This window comes from Dendronephthya gigantea, unplaced genomic scaffold (genome assembly GCF_004324835.1).
Source record: "Dendronephthya gigantea isolate DGI-Jeju-01 unplaced genomic scaffold, DenGig_1.0 000056F, whole genome shotgun sequence".
NCBI classification, from domain to species: Eukaryota; Metazoa; Cnidaria; class Anthozoa; order Malacalcyonacea; family Nephtheidae; genus Dendronephthya; species Dendronephthya gigantea.
In genome coordinates, this window is record NW_021163066.1 from 1,298,211 (window position 1) to 1,316,080 (window position 17,870).

General features: G+C 36.0%; 4 protein-coding genes across 5 annotated transcripts; all 4 read left to right on the forward strand.

The window, feature by feature from the left end:
• The first annotated feature begins 58 nt into the window (after positions 1 to 58).
• LOC114529365 (proteasome subunit alpha type-4-like) lies at positions 59 to 2,848 on the forward strand. Its single transcript, XM_028551142.1, has 8 exons — positions 59 to 97; positions 208 to 250; positions 915 to 1,077; positions 1,213 to 1,290; positions 1,691 to 1,779; positions 1,863 to 1,993; positions 2,377 to 2,500; positions 2,580 to 2,848. The coding sequence occupies exons 1-8, from the start codon at positions 95 to 97 to the stop codon at positions 2,720 to 2,722; spliced, it is 774 nt and encodes a 257-aa protein (XP_028406943.1). The 5' UTR covers positions 59 to 94; the 3' UTR covers positions 2,723 to 2,848.
• A 1,360-nt stretch (positions 2,849 to 4,208) lies between these two features.
• Positions 4,209 to 10,523, forward strand: LOC114529445 (major facilitator superfamily domain-containing protein 12-like). 2 transcript variants are annotated; one of them, XM_028551252.1, is made up of 10 exons: positions 4,209 to 4,870; positions 5,635 to 5,746; positions 5,829 to 5,990; positions 6,226 to 6,318; positions 6,545 to 6,637; positions 6,937 to 6,977; positions 7,051 to 7,180; positions 7,530 to 7,618; positions 7,852 to 8,012; positions 9,824 to 10,523. In XM_028551252.1, exons 1-10 carry the CDS (start codon positions 4,335 to 4,337, stop codon positions 9,949 to 9,951), a joined length of 1,545 nt encoding a protein of 514 aa, XP_028407053.1. In that variant the 5' UTR covers positions 4,209 to 4,334; the 3' UTR covers positions 9,952 to 10,523. The 2 variants fall into 2 exon arrangements, with proteins under 2 accessions (XP_028407053.1, XP_028407055.1); XM_028551254.1 differs by having other exon boundaries at positions 7,852 to 8,071; positions 9,824 to 9,909.
• A 494-nt stretch (positions 10,524 to 11,017) lies between these two features.
• Positions 11,018 to 11,807, forward strand: LOC114529448 (coiled-coil domain-containing protein 115-like). Its single transcript, XM_028551258.1, has one exon. The coding sequence runs from the start codon at positions 11,021 to 11,023 to the stop codon at positions 11,672 to 11,674; it is 654 nt and encodes a 217-aa protein (XP_028407059.1). The 5' UTR covers positions 11,018 to 11,020; the 3' UTR covers positions 11,675 to 11,807.
• Positions 11,808 to 12,107: 300 nt separating this feature from the next.
• Positions 12,108 to 17,518, forward strand: LOC114529490 (cyclic AMP-responsive element-binding protein 3-like protein 2). Its single transcript, XM_028551310.1, has 9 exons — positions 12,108 to 12,204; positions 13,253 to 13,469; positions 13,829 to 13,897; positions 14,128 to 14,429; positions 14,885 to 14,971; positions 15,047 to 15,094; positions 15,662 to 15,720; positions 16,026 to 16,282; positions 16,903 to 17,518. The coding sequence occupies exons 1-9, from the start codon at positions 12,196 to 12,198 to the stop codon at positions 17,121 to 17,123; spliced, it is 1,269 nt and encodes a 422-aa protein (XP_028407111.1). The 5' UTR covers positions 12,108 to 12,195; the 3' UTR covers positions 17,124 to 17,518.
• Positions 17,519 to 17,870: the final 352 nt, after the last annotated feature.

Here is a 17,870-nt window from a genome sequence, read left to right on the forward strand (position 1 = left end):
AACCACAGCACCACAGCATAAACTAAGATACGTAAAAAGTAGCGACGTTTGATGTATGTGATTTTATCAAACATCGTCTCTTCAAATTTCCAACATGGTGAGTTCTGATTTAATATATGTTTGAAAATTTCTCTATTTAGCTTGTGGTCAAAGCTCGTATATTGCTGAATACGATTCATTTTGTTTTAAATGTGCTTTTTTTTCTAGTCTCGTCGCTACGATACTAGAACTACGATATTTTCCCCAGAAGGTTAGTGGTCACTAGTCACTAACTCACCAAGTTGTACAATGACTTGCAAAATAATAGTTTACGCGTGTTTAAACACAGTTAACAAACGCTTGTTCAAATACTTCGGGTTTTTTGACCTGACCAAAAATTCTTCGTCAAATTTTAGATCTGTTCTGAAATTGTCTATTACTCTATCCCCTGTGTTCTTGGTCCCTCGATCAGTCATTAGCTATAGTTTGTTGTTCTAGGACTATTCAAATTTAATACAAATCATGAAATACTATCCCTAACTAGAAGTTTGGGATCTGAGTAGTCTAGCTGGAACAAAATCTATCAACACAATGTAAAAATGAAGCCAGTAACATGGAAATTTGACCTCAGCCTATCTCTTATAAACAAACATATACGTGTTTTAAGTTTGAGACCTATACAGGGTTATATAGTGGTTCTGCACAGGGAGTATTCCTTTAAAATACAAGTGAAATATGTCTGACATATGAAAGTAAAATACTAAAGAGGAGGAGAGTATGGGAGAGTTGCTACTAAATGGGGTTAACTGGGGACACACAATGAATTCAGTCAACACGCTTTGGAGTCTGAGTGCACAATGGGATTCCTCTTTTGTTCATAATCTGCCTGTTTGAAATATTTCATTCTACATAATACACTTTAAATTGATTGCCAGGGAGGTTGTATCAGGTTGAATATGCCATGGAAGCAATTGGTCTGGCTGGAATTTGTCTCGGGATCCTGGCTGATGATGGTGTAGTCATTGCTGCAGAGAGGAGAAACACCAATAAACTCTTGGACGAGATGGTTTTCTCTGAGAAGATTTACAAACTCCATGAGTAAGTCTTAGTTAAACTTCAGTAGCATTAGTTCATTAATTTTACCATCTGTAACAGTGGAAGAGTAGTACGCAGTGTGTTCCAATCTGTTAGTCAAGCAATTAATGGTAGCACCAACCGTTTTTTTATTCCAAGTGACATGGCATGCAGCGTTGCTGGAATTACCTCAGATGCTAATGTCCTTACTAATGAATTAAGAATAATTGCACAGAGGTAAGTCAGGTTTCTTTATGCCTAGGGTTGGTTGTGTAAAGGCCTATTTGGTTTCTGGGTGGGATTAGTGTAAATTAAGATTAAGATTAGTTTAAAGATTCATTTTGGCTTTGATATAGATTAGGGTTCTGGATAGGATTAGTTTAAAGATTAAGATTAGTGTAAAGATTGATTTTGGACATTTCGTATGGATTTAGATTTGGGTTCTGGATAGGATTAGTGTAGAGATTAAGATTAGTATAAAGATTCATTTTGGTTTGGATTTGGGTTCTGGATAAGATTAGTGTAAAGATTAAGATTAGTGTAAAGATTAAGATTAGTGTAAAGATTGATTTTGGAGTGATACTTTGTGATGACTTCAAGCTTTCATCAAGTCATTAATTTATGATGATTTTTTTAGATATTTATTGCAATATCAGGAGCCAATTCCTTGTGAACAGCTAGTCAGTTCATTGTGTGATATAAAACAAGAATATACACAGTTTGGAGGTAAGTTTGATGTGATGGTTTGACGATCTGACCACACGTCTTGCTGGTAATCCAGCTGAAACATTGTTAAAATTTTATTTTAGGAAAACGACCTTTTGGTGTATCTCTCCTCTACATGGGCTGGGACAAGCATTATGGCTTCCAGCTGTACCAGAGTGACCCTAGTGGAAATTTTAGTGGCTGGAAGGCAACCTGTATTGGAAATAATAGTGTAGTATGTCGAAAAATTTTTTTTTTGAGGTCCAGTAAGGATCATGTCTAATTGAACCAGTCTTACTACAGGAGGAAACCTAAATTAACTTCATTTATTTATACTGGATAGCTCTATCAGTTCTAAACTGTTCTTCCTAGAGGTCCAGTAAGGATCATCTCTTATTGATCCAGTGTTACTACAGGAGGAAACCTAAACTAAACTGACTTTATTTATACTGGATAGCTCTATCAGTTCTAAACTGTTCTTCCTAGAGATCCAGTAAGGATCATCCCTTTTGATCCAGTGTTGCTACAGGAGGAAACCTAAACTAAACTAACTTTATTTAAGCAGAATACCTTTATTAGTTCTAGACAGTCAGGCTGTTAAATCATTCATTTTTTTAGGCTGCAGTTTCAATGTTAAAACAAGAATATAATGAAGACAAAATGCCGTTATCTGAGGCACTAAAGCTGGCTATTAAAGTTCTAAACAAAACCTTGGATGTCACAAAGTTAACCAAGGAAAAAGGTACATTCAAAAATGAATTTTTAGTCTTATTTGCATCTCATGCATCTCTTGTTTGACAATGTGAATATTTTTATTTCAGTCGAAATAGCCACACTTACAAGAAAGGATAACAAGACAGTGATTCGTATTTTACCAGACAGCGAAGTCGAGGATGTTATCAATATTTGTGAACAGGAGGCGAAAGCTAAAGAAACAGCAGCTGGAACCAGCAGTAAAAAATAGTTCTGTAAAACTTCACCAACAACCTTTTTAAGCAATATTCTTTCTTGTCTGTAAAGTATAATAGATTTGTTTGCATTGAATTCAAATAAAGTATTGAAAAAAACATCTAATAGTGTAACCATATTACATATATATTTTGATCTTTAAAAGCTTGTTTACACTTTGTTGGGATTCTGTGTGTGATTTTCTTCTTTTGATAGATGTGAACGAGTGATTAGTTACGAATGCTCTCATGTACAAGAACTCTTATTTGAACATTCGTAACTAATTCACTCGTTCACATCTATCAAAAGAAGGGAATAATAGATTATAGGGAAGAGCTGTCCACATCCTAATCTCTGAGGAGATCAAAAAACAGAACATTTTTGACATTTTTTGAGCCGATTTTTGTTTGGAAAATCAAGATCCAGCATTGACATGTCTTCTGGATTGTCTATCCTGTCAGCGAGTGGCATAGACCTTGATGATCCCTTTTCAGTTTTTTACGTTATTTCGAAAGTTTTATACGTTCTTTTCAAATTTTCTTTTTATATACAAAAAACACTGTTATTAAAAAAAACATATATGGAGCAGATACGGTGCGAAAAAAAATGAGCACCGAACATGCTGTAAACTTCACATAGGACAGTAGGACTAGTCTATTAGACCATTTAACCAGCGTGGTTATCCATGTCAAAATATTTGACATCATAACCGAAGCATGGTTATATATTTTTTAATGTTTGTATATGAGCGCTAAACATGCTGTAAACTTCACATAGGACCAAAATTAGTCTATTATACCATTTAACCGGCGTGGTTATCAATGTCAAAATATTTGACATCATAACCAAAGCATGGTTATATTGTTTAATGTTTGTATATGAGCACTAAACATGCTTGCAACTTTACATAAGAGCAGAATTAGTCTATTATACCATTTAACCAGCGTGGTTATCCATGTCAAAATATTTGACATCATAACCATGACGGTATACTCGATCAACCATGGTCGAATATGGCCGGAAAACGGTATACTCGACCCTGATCCCTTTGTCACCATCTTTCATCGAAACCCTGACCCTGCCACTCCAGGTTTATTCGAGTTCATCGAGGTAAACGAGGCAGGTTCACACATATGGGTTCGGTTCACGGTAGCGGTCTCGACGACACATTTTGAACGATGGAAAATGGTTCCCACGCTATCACAACACTGAGCTTAGTCACTGAGCTATATAATAATTCCTGAGTTTTTTTTTTCAATTTCATATACCAAATACCATATTATATAACATATACTTATCATAATTCATAATGCGTGCACAATATAAGAGAAATGTCTTAATAAGTAAACAAACTAGCCTATATATTAAATATAAACATATAATATATCATTTTTTAAAATATATATAATCCTGAATCGAGGAATTATTATATAGCTCAGTGATGGTGATTAAAGACTAAGGGGATGTGATTATGTAAGAATTATGTAAACAAAGCCAAAGGGGTCATGTTTCGATCATATGATGATCACGGAGAATCCATACTGTTTTAAACATTTCTGAACAATCGCTTCCGTTTTATATTGAACCAATTGAGCCAAAAAACGTAAATGAGACGACACGTCTAGTTGATGCAGATGTTGGTAGACTACATGGACGAACAAAGCGTTTTAACTCCGAGCGAAAACGATCGCGAAGAGAGCAATCTAGTCGTATTGACATGGCGAACTCGCTTGTGTTACGGTGTCGGGCATATTCTAAACGACCTCTGTGCGAACGTTTGGTTCTCCTATCTTCTTATTTATATGCAATACGTTGTACAATTAAGTCCTATTACGGCAGGATCTTTGTTACTCGTTGGACAAATTGCGGACGCTTTGTCCACTCCATTTGTAGGTATTGAATCAGACAGAACTGGTTATAATAAATACGGAAGAAGAAAACTTTGGCATTTGCTTGGGGTGACTTGTGTAGCCGTTAGTTTCCCTTTTATTTTCACAAAATGTATTGGCTGTGGAAAATCTTCGGAGTACGCTTTGGTTATATATTACGTACCATTTATCGTCATCTTCCAATTTGGCTGGGCATCCACACAGATTTCTCATCTCGCCTTAATACCTGAACTTAGTGAATGTAAAATTGAAAAGGTGACCTTGAATGCTATTAGGTAGGTACTTTTATTATTCCACTGCCTGTGAAATTTGTGAGATTGAGGATCATAGTACACATAAGTTTTTAAAATCAACATTGAAGGTTACATTTTAGAGAAGGTTACCTTTCAGGTAAGGCTACAAGTTAGGATCAAATTTACAAGCTGCTCAGTTGTGTTGTGTTCTCTACCTGATCTTTTAATTTTGCCATTCAAATTTCTATAATTATTATTTTTAGTTCAGAAATTGATTTAGAAATAAATTCAATGATATTGTCTCAGCTAAATATTCCCTGCTGTGTTGAGAGAATTTAAAATGTATTAGTCAATAGTCACAGCATAGACCTACAGTACATGGCCAAAAATTGATCAGGTTGTGTTGCCTGGTGATTTTTGGATGTGTATTGCTCAAAACTGTCAAACAAGTGCCTTAAGACCTTTAATATGATGTCAATGAGTCCAAAGTTCAATTGGGCAAGTGTTGCATCAGTTTTTTTAAAATAAACTATGAAAGAGTATTGTTTATTTCTAAGTTTTCTTGTGAGACTTAATCAAAGCAAACTTAATTAAGATATGCCCCCCTTTTTAGCAAAGATGTCTTTTCTTTAAGTCATTAAATGTGCCCTTCTTGGAGTAAGTACATGTGCTACTATATGAGAAAGTGCCCTGTTTTGGTTAGCCCCCTGCGCACCACTTTCTAAATCATTCTGCCGCCCTTGGATAGCATTTACCATTATGAATATCTTGTATTATTTTGCACAATGGATAATGTTGTTTCTTAGGTACGCAGGGACTGTATCTTCAGGGATAGTTGTGTATCTGGTCTTCTGGTATCTCATCAATACCATGAAATCCTGCGATGTCATTGGCCCAGATGACCATGATGAGTTTATGGTAAGAAAACTGGATGCTCTAAATGGACTTTTTTCACATTGGATTTCCTTTCACAAGAATATTTGTTTCGTCTTTTTTTTAGTATTTAGCACTGATAACGGTTGCTTTTGGACTTGTTTTTATGTTCATTTTTCACCTTGGTGTGAAAGAGAGGCCACGAAAATCTTCACATATTGGGGATTCCAAAAGCAAACGAAACGCATCCGATTGGAAACTATGGTTCCGAGAGATTGAATTTTACAAGGTATTCTTGATAATGACGATCTTCGCTTTCATATTGTTACCGAAACTAAATAAACATAAAAAAAATTGTTTCCCAGCCATGTTTCACGACGATGGACAAATCGAAAACGTCGTTTCCTAATCCTAGCTATGTTTTGAAGATTGACAAACCAGGAAACATTGTTTCCCAGAAGATAGACAAACGCACGTTGATACAGTTGTTTTGAACAATTCGTATTTTATCGTTTGTATTGCAGGTTGCTTTGATATATATGTGCACCAGATTGGTTGTAAATATCTCTCAAGTTTATACACCTCAGTTTACTAAAGTCTCACTGGAACATAAAAAGGTATAGAACTAGATTTTCGTATGCTAGCCAATATCCATTAGACGTAATTCCGGTCCACAAACTTGTGAATCTGAAAAATCTGTGAAAAACGTCGTCATTTGATGAAGTTATTTTAAGAAAAAATACGCGCAATTTGTTGGCCCAAATTTATTTTGAAAGAATTTTTTACTTCGGAATCTTTTTGATAGTTTATTATGTCTCAATTTGAAGCGTATTTTCGTTTCAGGAAATCGTTGCTATAATACCACTGATTGTTTTCGTGAGTGGTTTCTTAACGACTTTGGCTGCCAAACCATTAAATGTCCACTTGGGACAAAGGGTAGGTTTCATCAACTCTCGGTAAGAAAATATCCCGTGTTGACTTGTACCAAAAGAAAAGTAATAAATCTAGCCTTGTACCAACTCGTTTAAGTTTTAGCAGAAAAACATTCAGCAGTTCAGCTATTCGTTGCATACAGAGGTCAGCTGAGAAAACGCGAGCGCGCGGGTTTGCTTGGGAGAAAATACACCCCAAGCACCCCCGCGCGCTCACTTTTCTCAGCCGACCTCTATACAATAGCTGAATGCAATGTCACATGTTTTACAACTGACTTCAACTAATCATCCTTATTTTTTCAGGGGACCTACATTATTGGCCTGTTAATAGTTATCTCAAACTGGTGAGTTTGAAGCGTCATGTTATTCTTAACAACTCTACATTTGTGCTCATGGGATTTTCTCGCGTCATTTCAGCGTTTGGACCTATTTTATCGAGAAAAAGACGATCCAAGTGTACGGTTATGGTGTATTACTTGGTGTAGGCGGATCTTTAAGTCTCGTCACCTGTTTGGGAATGTTAGCACATCTGATTGGTGAGAATGTTGTAAGTAAAAATCTATAAATCTGTCTGTTCTAGATTCTTTTTCCTAGAGGTCCAGTAAGAATTATCTCTTATTGATCCAGTGTTACTACAGGAGGAAACCTAAACTAAATAACTTTATTCCTATTGGATAGCTCTATCAGTTCTAAACTGTTCTTCCTAGAGATCCAGTAAGGATCATGTCTTATTGATCCAGTGTTACTACAGGAGGAAACCTAAACTAAACTAATTTTTTTTATACTGGATAGCTCTATCAGTTCTAAACTGTTCTTCCTAGAGGTCCAGTAAGGATCATCTCTTATTGATCCAGTGTTACTACAGGAGGAAATCTAAATTCAATCTTGTTAAATAGGAAACGGGTGCGTTCGTTTATGGTGCGATGAGTTTTCTTGACAAAATAGCAAATGGAATTGCAGTACAGATCATTCAGGTCTTCCACGGGTAAGATTGAAGTTACATACTGTGCATTATTAAATGAAACTGAGTAAAGTCTCGGATCCAGGCTCTATTGATGCCATTCCCCTGCGCACCCTTTATTACGATACCCCTGATCTGATAATACTGATCGTTCAATATAATACTATATGTGCAAAATTTTCTGTCCACTGCATTGCGCGGTATATGGTAATATGAAGAACGATGTTCATGTTCCAGTGATGAATTTTTCTTTATAGATCCGTGGCATGCGAAGCCTGTCTCTATCGTCATATTATAATGTACGTTCCTGGTGGGGCAGCTGTGTTTGCCTTGCTCGTAGCTGTGATGTTAAACCGAGATTTTGATCGTTCGAGCGCTGAGACCCCAGAGCCAAAGAAACCACCTCAAAATATACAAAGTAAGTCTACGTCGATGGGCCGTGGAGCATGGGCAGAGACGCCTGTCTTGCGAAGTTGAGTAAGTCTTAGGGCTGCTTTCGAGTTACACGTTTTTTATACGCAGGTACACGCACGGAAAACTTTAAATGCTCCTAAATTTTTATTATTTAGCATCCTGGTCTACAAGTGCATACTAAAATATGCAGAAAACTAAGTTCCTTCGATTTATTCACTTAGTTTTTTCAAAGGTAACATGTATAAGGATTTAGAGTTTTACGTGCGTGTACGTGCGTATGAAAAACGCTTGACTGGAAAGCAGCCTTTAAGGAGAAGTAGACAGGATTTATAACAGCATTTGAAATAAACGATACATATTTCTACTTTATATATTTCATAATGTGAATAACTAATTCATTCACACTGAAGATGGATTATAGTTAATAGGCAGTTGCGATATAGAAAAAAATCGATATATCGATATCGGAATAGAAATATCGATAATATCGACTATATCGAATTATGCAAATGAGAAAACGTAGTTTAGTCTACTTGCATGTATACGCATCACAAACAGTTAAGAAAAGGTGCATGAAGCCAGTCATGGTACGTCTCGAAGATTTATTTATTATTTTATTAACAACGGTTTATGCATTTATGAAAGATATATATTTTTTATAAGCCTAATGGTTTCACACTACAGTTAAATATATTTATGTTTATAAATTTTCTGCGAGAAACACTAACATGTTTGCCTGGCTTGGCTTGAGGTTTACTCGCTTCGCCGTAAATATATCTGTCCCGCTTTACTAAAAAGTCTTTCAGTTGGAGCACTGCTCGCGGGAATCGCCAGATATCGTCGGACATACTGCGACATTATTACTTCCCTTTGCAACAGAATAACGAGTTTGAATGAGCCGTGTTATTTTGATACCTTGTTTTTAAACCCGCGTCGATACGCGTCATTAACATTATTATTCAAATTATCGCGAATTTCATCTCTATGAGTCAACACAAAACTATTGTTTTCAAGCGTTCAATGCCGCTGCTTGATGATCTTCAGTGATCACAGTTTCTTTCAAAACAATAATGGCCGAATAATCGGAGATTAAGTTGTTTAGTTACAACTTTCGATATTTTCGATATACGAAAAATGGAATATCGAATATCGATATTTTTGATATATCGATATTTATCGAAAATATCGATATATCGCAACTGCCTAATAGTTAAGTCGAAACATGTTTGCAATTAAAAATGTTGTCGTTTATTTCAAATGCTTAATTACTCTTGTGCTATTCAGATCATTTATAAATAACTACGATAGTCTTGAATGGCTGGAAATGAGTGTTTTTATCACGATTTGTCCGTTTGTCTGATGAGAATTGATCGAGGGTTGATACAATCCAGAGATACTGGAGAGCTTATGAGATTTGGCGATTGTAATAGAAATTTAGTTATTGTATGAAAGAGGTAATCTATGGGACAAACAAGGATAAACAAGGCCAACAGTTGATTGGACAGCTAAGCCTATATAGGACAATAAGGGATAACAATTGATAAGACTTGATTGAAAATTACCACGCATATAGGACAAACAAGAATATCACTATTGATTGAAGTGAAGTTAAAATGAACGAATTTGTTGGAGTCCTATCAATCCTCTTGCCCTGGTCAAACGAGAACCAGAGTTGTACCAAAATTGCCATGGATATTACCATGTATAGCAATCAAACCTTAGAAAATTCTTATCAACTCTTAATTAATAATAACACTTAAAAGGCAGTCGGTGATCTAATCTTCCATTAATCATGAATGTTTATGTCTCTTCCAGACTGTATAGCCGACCGAGAAGCACTGTTGGCAGACGGTTCTGGATCAATACAAGACACAGGGTACGGTAGCACTTGTTGCGAGGATCACAAAGGGTTGAATAGAGCGTGGAAAGCGATGGAGACATAGTTCCCGCCATTTTTGGATGCGAAGTCATTGCTATAGTTGATTGTCCTTCAGGATTTCGCCACAGTTATTATGCAAACGAAATCGTCCCATCATGCACACACTGATTCAGATTTTACAACATTGAGCACTACGTAGAAGGTTCCGGTTACTTCACAATAGAAATTGAAAATAAAACGACAAAAGTCTAAAGATTTAAGCCTGGGTTTTCATAGGTCGTAATTCATCGGCGATGTTCAACGATCCACTGTCGGTGATCAACGAAGTGGATAATATCTTCCGACAAGACAGACAAAGCATTTTATGCCAATGATTTTTTTCGCTACTGTCGCCGATGAATAACGATATATGAAAGCCAAGCTTCATAAAACGTAAAATGCCTAGAAGCTATAAGACGATTTGAAATCCAAGAAATGGTTTCAATGCTAGTAAATATAGTCATGTGCTCTTGCATATGCAATTATATTTAGTGTGCACACGAGTATCTTTCAACTCCGAATTTAATTGATTTAAAATTTAATACTCTTGCTTCACAAAATTGAAATGTTATATTTCAGAAGTTCTTCTAAAAAAAACGAAAATCCACGTGTAAACAAGCAGATAATTCTAGTGAATAGTTAAACTTGTCCATTATATGCTAAAGCATATAGCGTCGTGGTACAATGGTATAACTAGGCCTATGAATTATCCTACGAGTTGAATTGTTAAATGACTAACAGGCAAATTTGCCTAATTTTGAAACTTGATAGAATTGAAGAGCACCATTTGTCTGTTTCCCGTGAGGGAAACAAAATGTATTATAATGATCACAGTAATATATACCAACACGATTTTAGGTTGAAATGTCAAAAACAAATTCATTAAATTGTACATAATTGATACTTCTTTTTTGCAAAAATAAAAATCTCCGGTTATATTTCTAATTGTTCTGGATGTTGAGGTGGGAACTGGATGGGAGAGGGGGCAAAGGACTCATTAAAAAGAAAAAATTGGGAGGGGGTAAAGACTGTCTGGATTCTGGAATGTATAGATGAAAAAAATATGGTGTAAAGAGACTGGAACGAGCGTCAATATGGCGGATGGTGTGGGAAATTTGAACGAGAAACTAGATGTTGCTTTGCTGGAATTTTTTGAAAAACTTGAAAACTTAGAGGTTGTACGCAACGATTTAACAAGTACGATGCGAAATGGCTTTCTGTTGATGTCCAAGGCTCGATATTCTATGGGAAATAAGTCTGTGGGTGAGCTGCAGTATGCACGAAATATGAAGGCCTCTACCCTGGTGATTGAACGAGATTTCCAGTCGAGAAATGAGGACGAAGACGATGTAGAAACGGATTTAAAAGGGTTTGAGGTTGTGTTCGACCTGGATAAAGCAAAAAATGAGAATGAGAGAGGGGGAGATGTTGTGGAAAATGAGAAACCTGGCTTGCGGCAAAGGGTGACTGGTAAAGACCAGAGGGAAGATTTGATGGAAGATGATGAGGACAGAGCAAGGAAGGGTGGATTCATGGATGGAAAGAAGACCACCGACCCACTCAAATGGTTCGGGGTACTGGTGCCAACCTCGTTAAGGGAGTGCCAAAGGGATTTTAAGACAGCTTGTCGTTTGTCGGGTGAGGCTGCACAATTAGAGCAGGAACTGGACACAATTATCAATGATTATGCTAAGTTGAAAGAGGAAAAGAGAAGACTTCAGAATCTGAGTGTAAATACAGATGAATAAAATAACCTTTGCTGTATTCAATAAAGGTGAAAATACAGTCTTTGGAATGTCATGTACTTTTGATCTTGGGGTCTGCAATGCTTTTTTCTAGAAGAAAGCCCTCATCCTTGTACTTTTCATTCTAAAAATTAATCACATATGATGTTATTTAGCTATCCCGATTGCTCCTGTCAAAATACATTAATTTTGATTGGGTTACCATGACCATGAATGATAATATATGCATGACCCTGTGAATAATTAGTTCTATAATTGAAACATTTAGAGCAGATGCGGGATTTCCCCAGAATAAATTATCCATTTAAGAAGCGCCACGTCAAACATGGTCTGGTGGCAGACTTTTGGAATGACGTAATTTACCATTTATAGCTTTGCGAGCCGCATTCCTTGCAGCGGTTCACATGAAAAATGGTGAAATTTAATAAGTCACTTTGTAATATTGCGTAAAGGCATGACAGACCAGTTCTGGCTTCGAAGAAGAATCGAAAAAAAACTACGGAAAATATCGCTTTAAAAACACAATGGCTGAGGTAAGAAGAGCATAAACTACCCTATGTTTGTCGTACGAACAAATCCATCGCTTCGATTCGCGAGAAAAGTGATTTTTAATATTGTGCAAAGTCACTCCTCAAGACTCGAAAGTGGTCTAGTTGCCATAGAGGCTTTGCTACATTCGCCCAATATTTTTTACAAGCGTCGTTTTTGTTGAAATCGAGTGCTTGAATGATTCGAGTACATTGAAGTACTAATTCGAAATGTTAAAAAGCATCAATCTACGTTTACAATATTTTGAATTTGCTTGAAATTCAAATACGATTCATTGAAAGGGTCATTGTTTATTATTTTGTGAAATCCATAATAGTATTTTGTATAATATTTGTATATCATATTCGAGATTCCTTTTCCATATCAAACTTTGGCTGAACATGTTTTCTAAGTCGGTTTCTATATATTTCTAAATGGTTTTATCAAAACTTTCGTTAAAAATTCGTGTAACGTGTTGTATTTTATTCGAGAATGAAAATATTTCGCATACTTTTTGTTTAATTTTTTGTTTATATGGAAAAATTAGAAAATTCCAATATCAGCCTTTTGTATCATAGTTACACATGTGAAATGTGTCAAGGATAACTTGGAGACAAATAATTAGTTTGTTTTGAACAGAATTACAGTGTAGTCTAGTCTCCACAGATCAGGAAGCTCCCAATGCTTGTCAAATTGAAAATATTGGCCCATATCTGATCCAAAGCAAAACTGATGCAACCATATGTATTCTGTATTACCCTGTCTAACACTAGCAATGATTGAAGCCAAAGTGTACGCAATTAAATATGTATCCAGGCACCAAAAATGTTATTGTTAACTAAAATTTCTTATTTATACACAATTGTGGTGCGAACATTGTGGTGAAACTTTGCTTAAAGCATAATTGTGCACCTCCCCAACATATTGAACAATCCCCAACATATCATGTTGAATAATGAATTAGATAACTTTGTGACATTAGATCACTTGTGACTTGGTACGTTTTACTTACAATCAGCTGCAATTCAACAGGACTCGTGTAATCTATTATAGACATCAAAAGTAAATCATGACCACACATATGACATCCTGACATCCCTTATGAACATCAGTCCGTCATCTCCTGAGGAAAAAGACTTGATATTAGGCATCACCTCACCCAGTGCAAGTGATACATCATCTGACTCTGGATTGGCATTAAGTCCAGTGGAGTTTGATGCCTTTGATATTGATTTTACAGAAGAACCTTTATTAGAAAACATTGATTTTGGTGAGCTTTTGACTGCAGTGTAAAACCAATTTGAAAATAGTACTTTTTCCGTCATCCAAGCTTGTCCCACCTCGTTTTCCGGTCAGCAAAATTATCCTCCAGAATGTATTGAAAAGAAAAGTTTCTTTTATCTTATGTTCTTGACCAAAACTATTGCTTTAAACACAAAAGAAATTATACTGTTCGATCTGGTCTGCAGGATAATTTTCCTGACTGGAAACCAGCCTTGAAGTAGTTAAGGCAATGCCTTAGCATTTTCAAACCAACTGGTAATCTACCTACCATTTTTTTTGTTCAATTTTTACCTATTGCCTCTGGTAGTATATTGAATTCATTGTATTGATTGTAATAATATTTAGATAACATGTCTCCAGAATGCTTGCCAAAATCAACTACACAATTATTTGACAATTTTGGAGATATATCTGGTAAGCAATGAAGACACTTGACAAAGAAGATGGCTTTGATATTATTAGCACAATAGATAGAGTATTTTATAGTGTCATAGATTTAGTTCGAACTTTATTTGAAAGGTGCATTTCTCATGGCTTAATGCAGAAACTGGTGGATCAAATTTTATTCTGATATATGTAAAAGAAGTGGACATTAGTATGAGCAAGGCTTTTTTGCATTAAACTACTTGCAAATGTCTTTACAGATATTGATTTTTCATTCCTAAATGGACTGGATGCAGAAAATCTTGACCAACTGCCAGAACTAGAAGACGTTAGCATGCCGGCCGCAGATGACAATATCCCTGATCTTGAAAGCTTTGTCGATCTTATGGATAATATAAAGGAAGCAGAAGAGCCTGCAAAGACTCCTGTAACAGCCATTGTAAAACCCCTGCAAAGCTCTCTGCCAGCTGTGGATGTGGTCAAAACGTCCGCAAAGATTACACCAATAATCATCACAGAAATAAAACCAGCTCTGAATACGATGCCGAAACCAAGAGTGAAGGTAAGTTTTTTATAACATTGTTGCTTCCGAATTATGGAATTCGATTCTCTGAAACCCCTCTGCGCTAATAACTTCGTAATTTTGGTTATACTATGACCGTATTAACATGTAGTTCTTACAAATAACATGAAAAATCATTAGTAATTAGACATATGGTTCTCAGGAGCATTGCTAGCTAAAGTGTTGAACTGTTGAAACCCACTAACCTTCTTAAGTAATTACCCATTCTTCTGCCAAAGCCTCTCTGTCACCAGGTTAAGCCACTGGTTTAAGTTCATTTTAACCAGAAAGTAAATGAGCTCTAGAAAGTAGATGATGAAAGAGATGTTCATGCCCTAGAACATTAAGTTCAATTGCAAGCAATGAAAATTTCATTTTAATGCTTGCAATATGCTGACATTTCTGAAATGCTGGTTAAAATTTAACATCATGTGATATTTTTTGGTTTTTTGCAGCAAGACCAGTTGATTATCAGTGAAGATGAGAGAAAAATGCTTGAGGAAGAAGGGCACTTTTTACCAACAAACGTTGCTCTCACAAAAGTAGGTGAACTTTCAACTTTAGGCCTAACATTCAAAGGATATCAATGCATGACAGTGCATTTATTTTTTCCCCAGGATGAAGAGAAGTTGTTGAAGAAAGTTCGGCGAAAAATCAAAAACAAGGTAATGAATGTACAGTACATGATGTGCTGAAAAAAAACCATAACCAGCCGACATTTCAAAAAAGTAAAGCAAGAAACAAATTCGGAATAAACAAGACATTTTGAGAATCAAAATATTGCTTGATTCATGTTTTGACTCTCAAGATGTCTTGTTTATTCGGAATTTGTTTTTTACTTTAGTATGTGATGAACTTTGCCAGCTGGCAATATTACTAGTCTCTAAAGGGTATTGCCAACTTTGACAACAGTCAGTTGCCAATGTTGTTTGAACAAATAGACTTAAGACTGTATTTAGACCCGTTTTAGACATCGAACTTTTCATGTGCCGAACGTAATGTTAATGAGCTGAACCTAATATGAAAAGTCCACGTCTGAAACGGGCTAAGTTTTTCAATTCTGCTTCACCCTTAATCCTCAAATCCTTTTCGTTGAAAGGTACGAGAATTTTGTCTACGCACATAGCTCGTCTGTTTGCACAACCTACGTCGAAAGTCCTGTCGAAACTTGGGCGCGAGCTTTCGTAAACAAGTCTGCCTTTCCCGCTTATCTTTATGCATTTCGTTGCTAGGTTTCAGCTCAGGAAAGTCGCCGAAAAAAGAAAGAATATATCGATGGACTTGAATTTAGGTATGCATATAGCGAGCTATTTTCTTAAGTTCAGGTAGATTGTAGCCTGCATACGTGCAGACGTATATAATGAGACCATATTCATATATTTTTGAAATGGTTGTACGTCTGCACGAGGCTAATACATTGAAGAGTCTTTCGGAAATGAAAAAGAAAGGTTTGCATTTTGTATGTTTCTTCATTCTCTTGTCAAATGTTAACAAGAGTTTCATGAAAGTCGCCTTGAATTTCGGCAATGTATTGCCACCTGTCAAAGGAAATCATTGATATCCAGGTTAAATGTAATTCGTTGTTTCTTTTGACAGAGTGAAAACGTGTACAAACCAGAACAGGGTCTTGCAAAAGAAGATCGACACCCTTGAAGAACAGAATAAGACTCTCGTGGAACAGCTGAAGAGTTTGCAAGAACTTGTTTCATCGTCAAACCAGAATAAAAAACAAACAAGCACTTGTATTTTGGTGCTGTTTCTCGCTTTTGCTTTGGTGGCATTTCCGTTTCAAACTTTCACCTCATCTCCTGCGAAAACCAACACCCTTGCGGACACGTATTCAACAATGTCTGGTGAGTTGACAAGATTTGTTTTGAGAATATAATGGACCAATGAACGATCGTTTCTAATGGATCACTGTCTATGTACAAGACAGTTCAAGACAGAAATATTTGGTTATCTTAGGTTTCTTCCAAAAATAACACTGCGTCAATCAAAGACAGTTTAGATAACAGTTTAGAACTGACAGAGCTATCCAGTAAAAATAAGGTTAGTTTAGGTTTCATCTTGTAGTAACACTGGATCAACAAGAGATGATCCTTATCATATACAAATAAAGTTAGTTTCGATTAGGTTTCCTCCTGTAACAACACCGAATCAATAAGAGATGATCCTTACTGGATCTCTTGGAAGAACAGTTTAGAACTGATAGAGCTATCCAGTATAAATAAAGTTAGTTTAGTTTAGGTTTCTTCCTGTAGTAAAACTGCAGATCAATAAGAGATGATCCTTACTGGACCTCTTGGAAGAATAGTTTAGAACTGATAGAGCTATCCAGTATAAACGTAAATGAGACTTGTTCAGTCAGGTAATAACATTTGACGAATAAGGGGTGGTCCTTACTGGATCGGAAGAACATGTTGGAACTGATTGTAGAAAAGAAAAGTGAAATTTTTTTTTTTTTGCATTTTAGTTCGTTCGAGAACTTTACTAGAATACAAAGAAGAGGCTGAACATCCTCCAAGTACTCTCAATATCTCTGATTACCTTCGAGCGTTTAGTATTGTCTTCTCTTTCACCAAAGATAAACCAGAAGTCGACAGCTACCCTCAACAACCTTCAATATCGTTCGATGAAAACCGGAGCATAAACGATGACTCCTTTGCTAGCCGCGAATATTCGTTTAGCAAATAAATTTTTATTGTATACTGTAATGTACTGTATATATAAAGACTAGAAATAGTAGGAGCTACTTTTGAAATATAATTTGATTCCGGTATAATCGGGTTATTAAAGAAATCTATCATAGATTGTTTGGCAATAATTGCATTCTGCGGGGTTAACTGGGTCATTCTTTTTAAAAACCCGACTTGTCAGTCGATTTTTTTTCCCGGCTAAAGTCCTGGGTATCGAACGAATTGAAACCGTTTTCCGCAGGAGGAAATATAAGGAAGAAATATAAACTAACGATACTTGTTTGAAAACCATTCATAGCAAACAATTTTACACCTTTGTATTTGCACGCTTTTTTGTGATGAAATGAACAGTTTTTACCTCAGGGGATTTGTAAATATTGTATTAAACAATAGAACTTTGTAATTTGGCTTAACTGGTTTCATTCATCAGGTATCTTTTGCCATAATAGATGTAACTGATAATCTCTACAATTTTCTACCATTTTCAACCTAAATATGGCCCTGCAGGCTGCAGTTTCAGTTTGGGATGCTATTTTTGGGGAGACCAATTGCGCTTGTGATTGGTTAATCTGATAGCGTTACTGCATTTGATTGGTTCATAGCAGTAGTGGGGTGAAGGACAAATATGAAACTCGCAATTTGAGCACCTAAAACAAAGGTATCAGAAGCCAGAATTTCCTGAATTTTGCATGGCCATATCTGCTTGTTTCTTCACCATTTCGCGACGTTTGAATTTCACCAATTT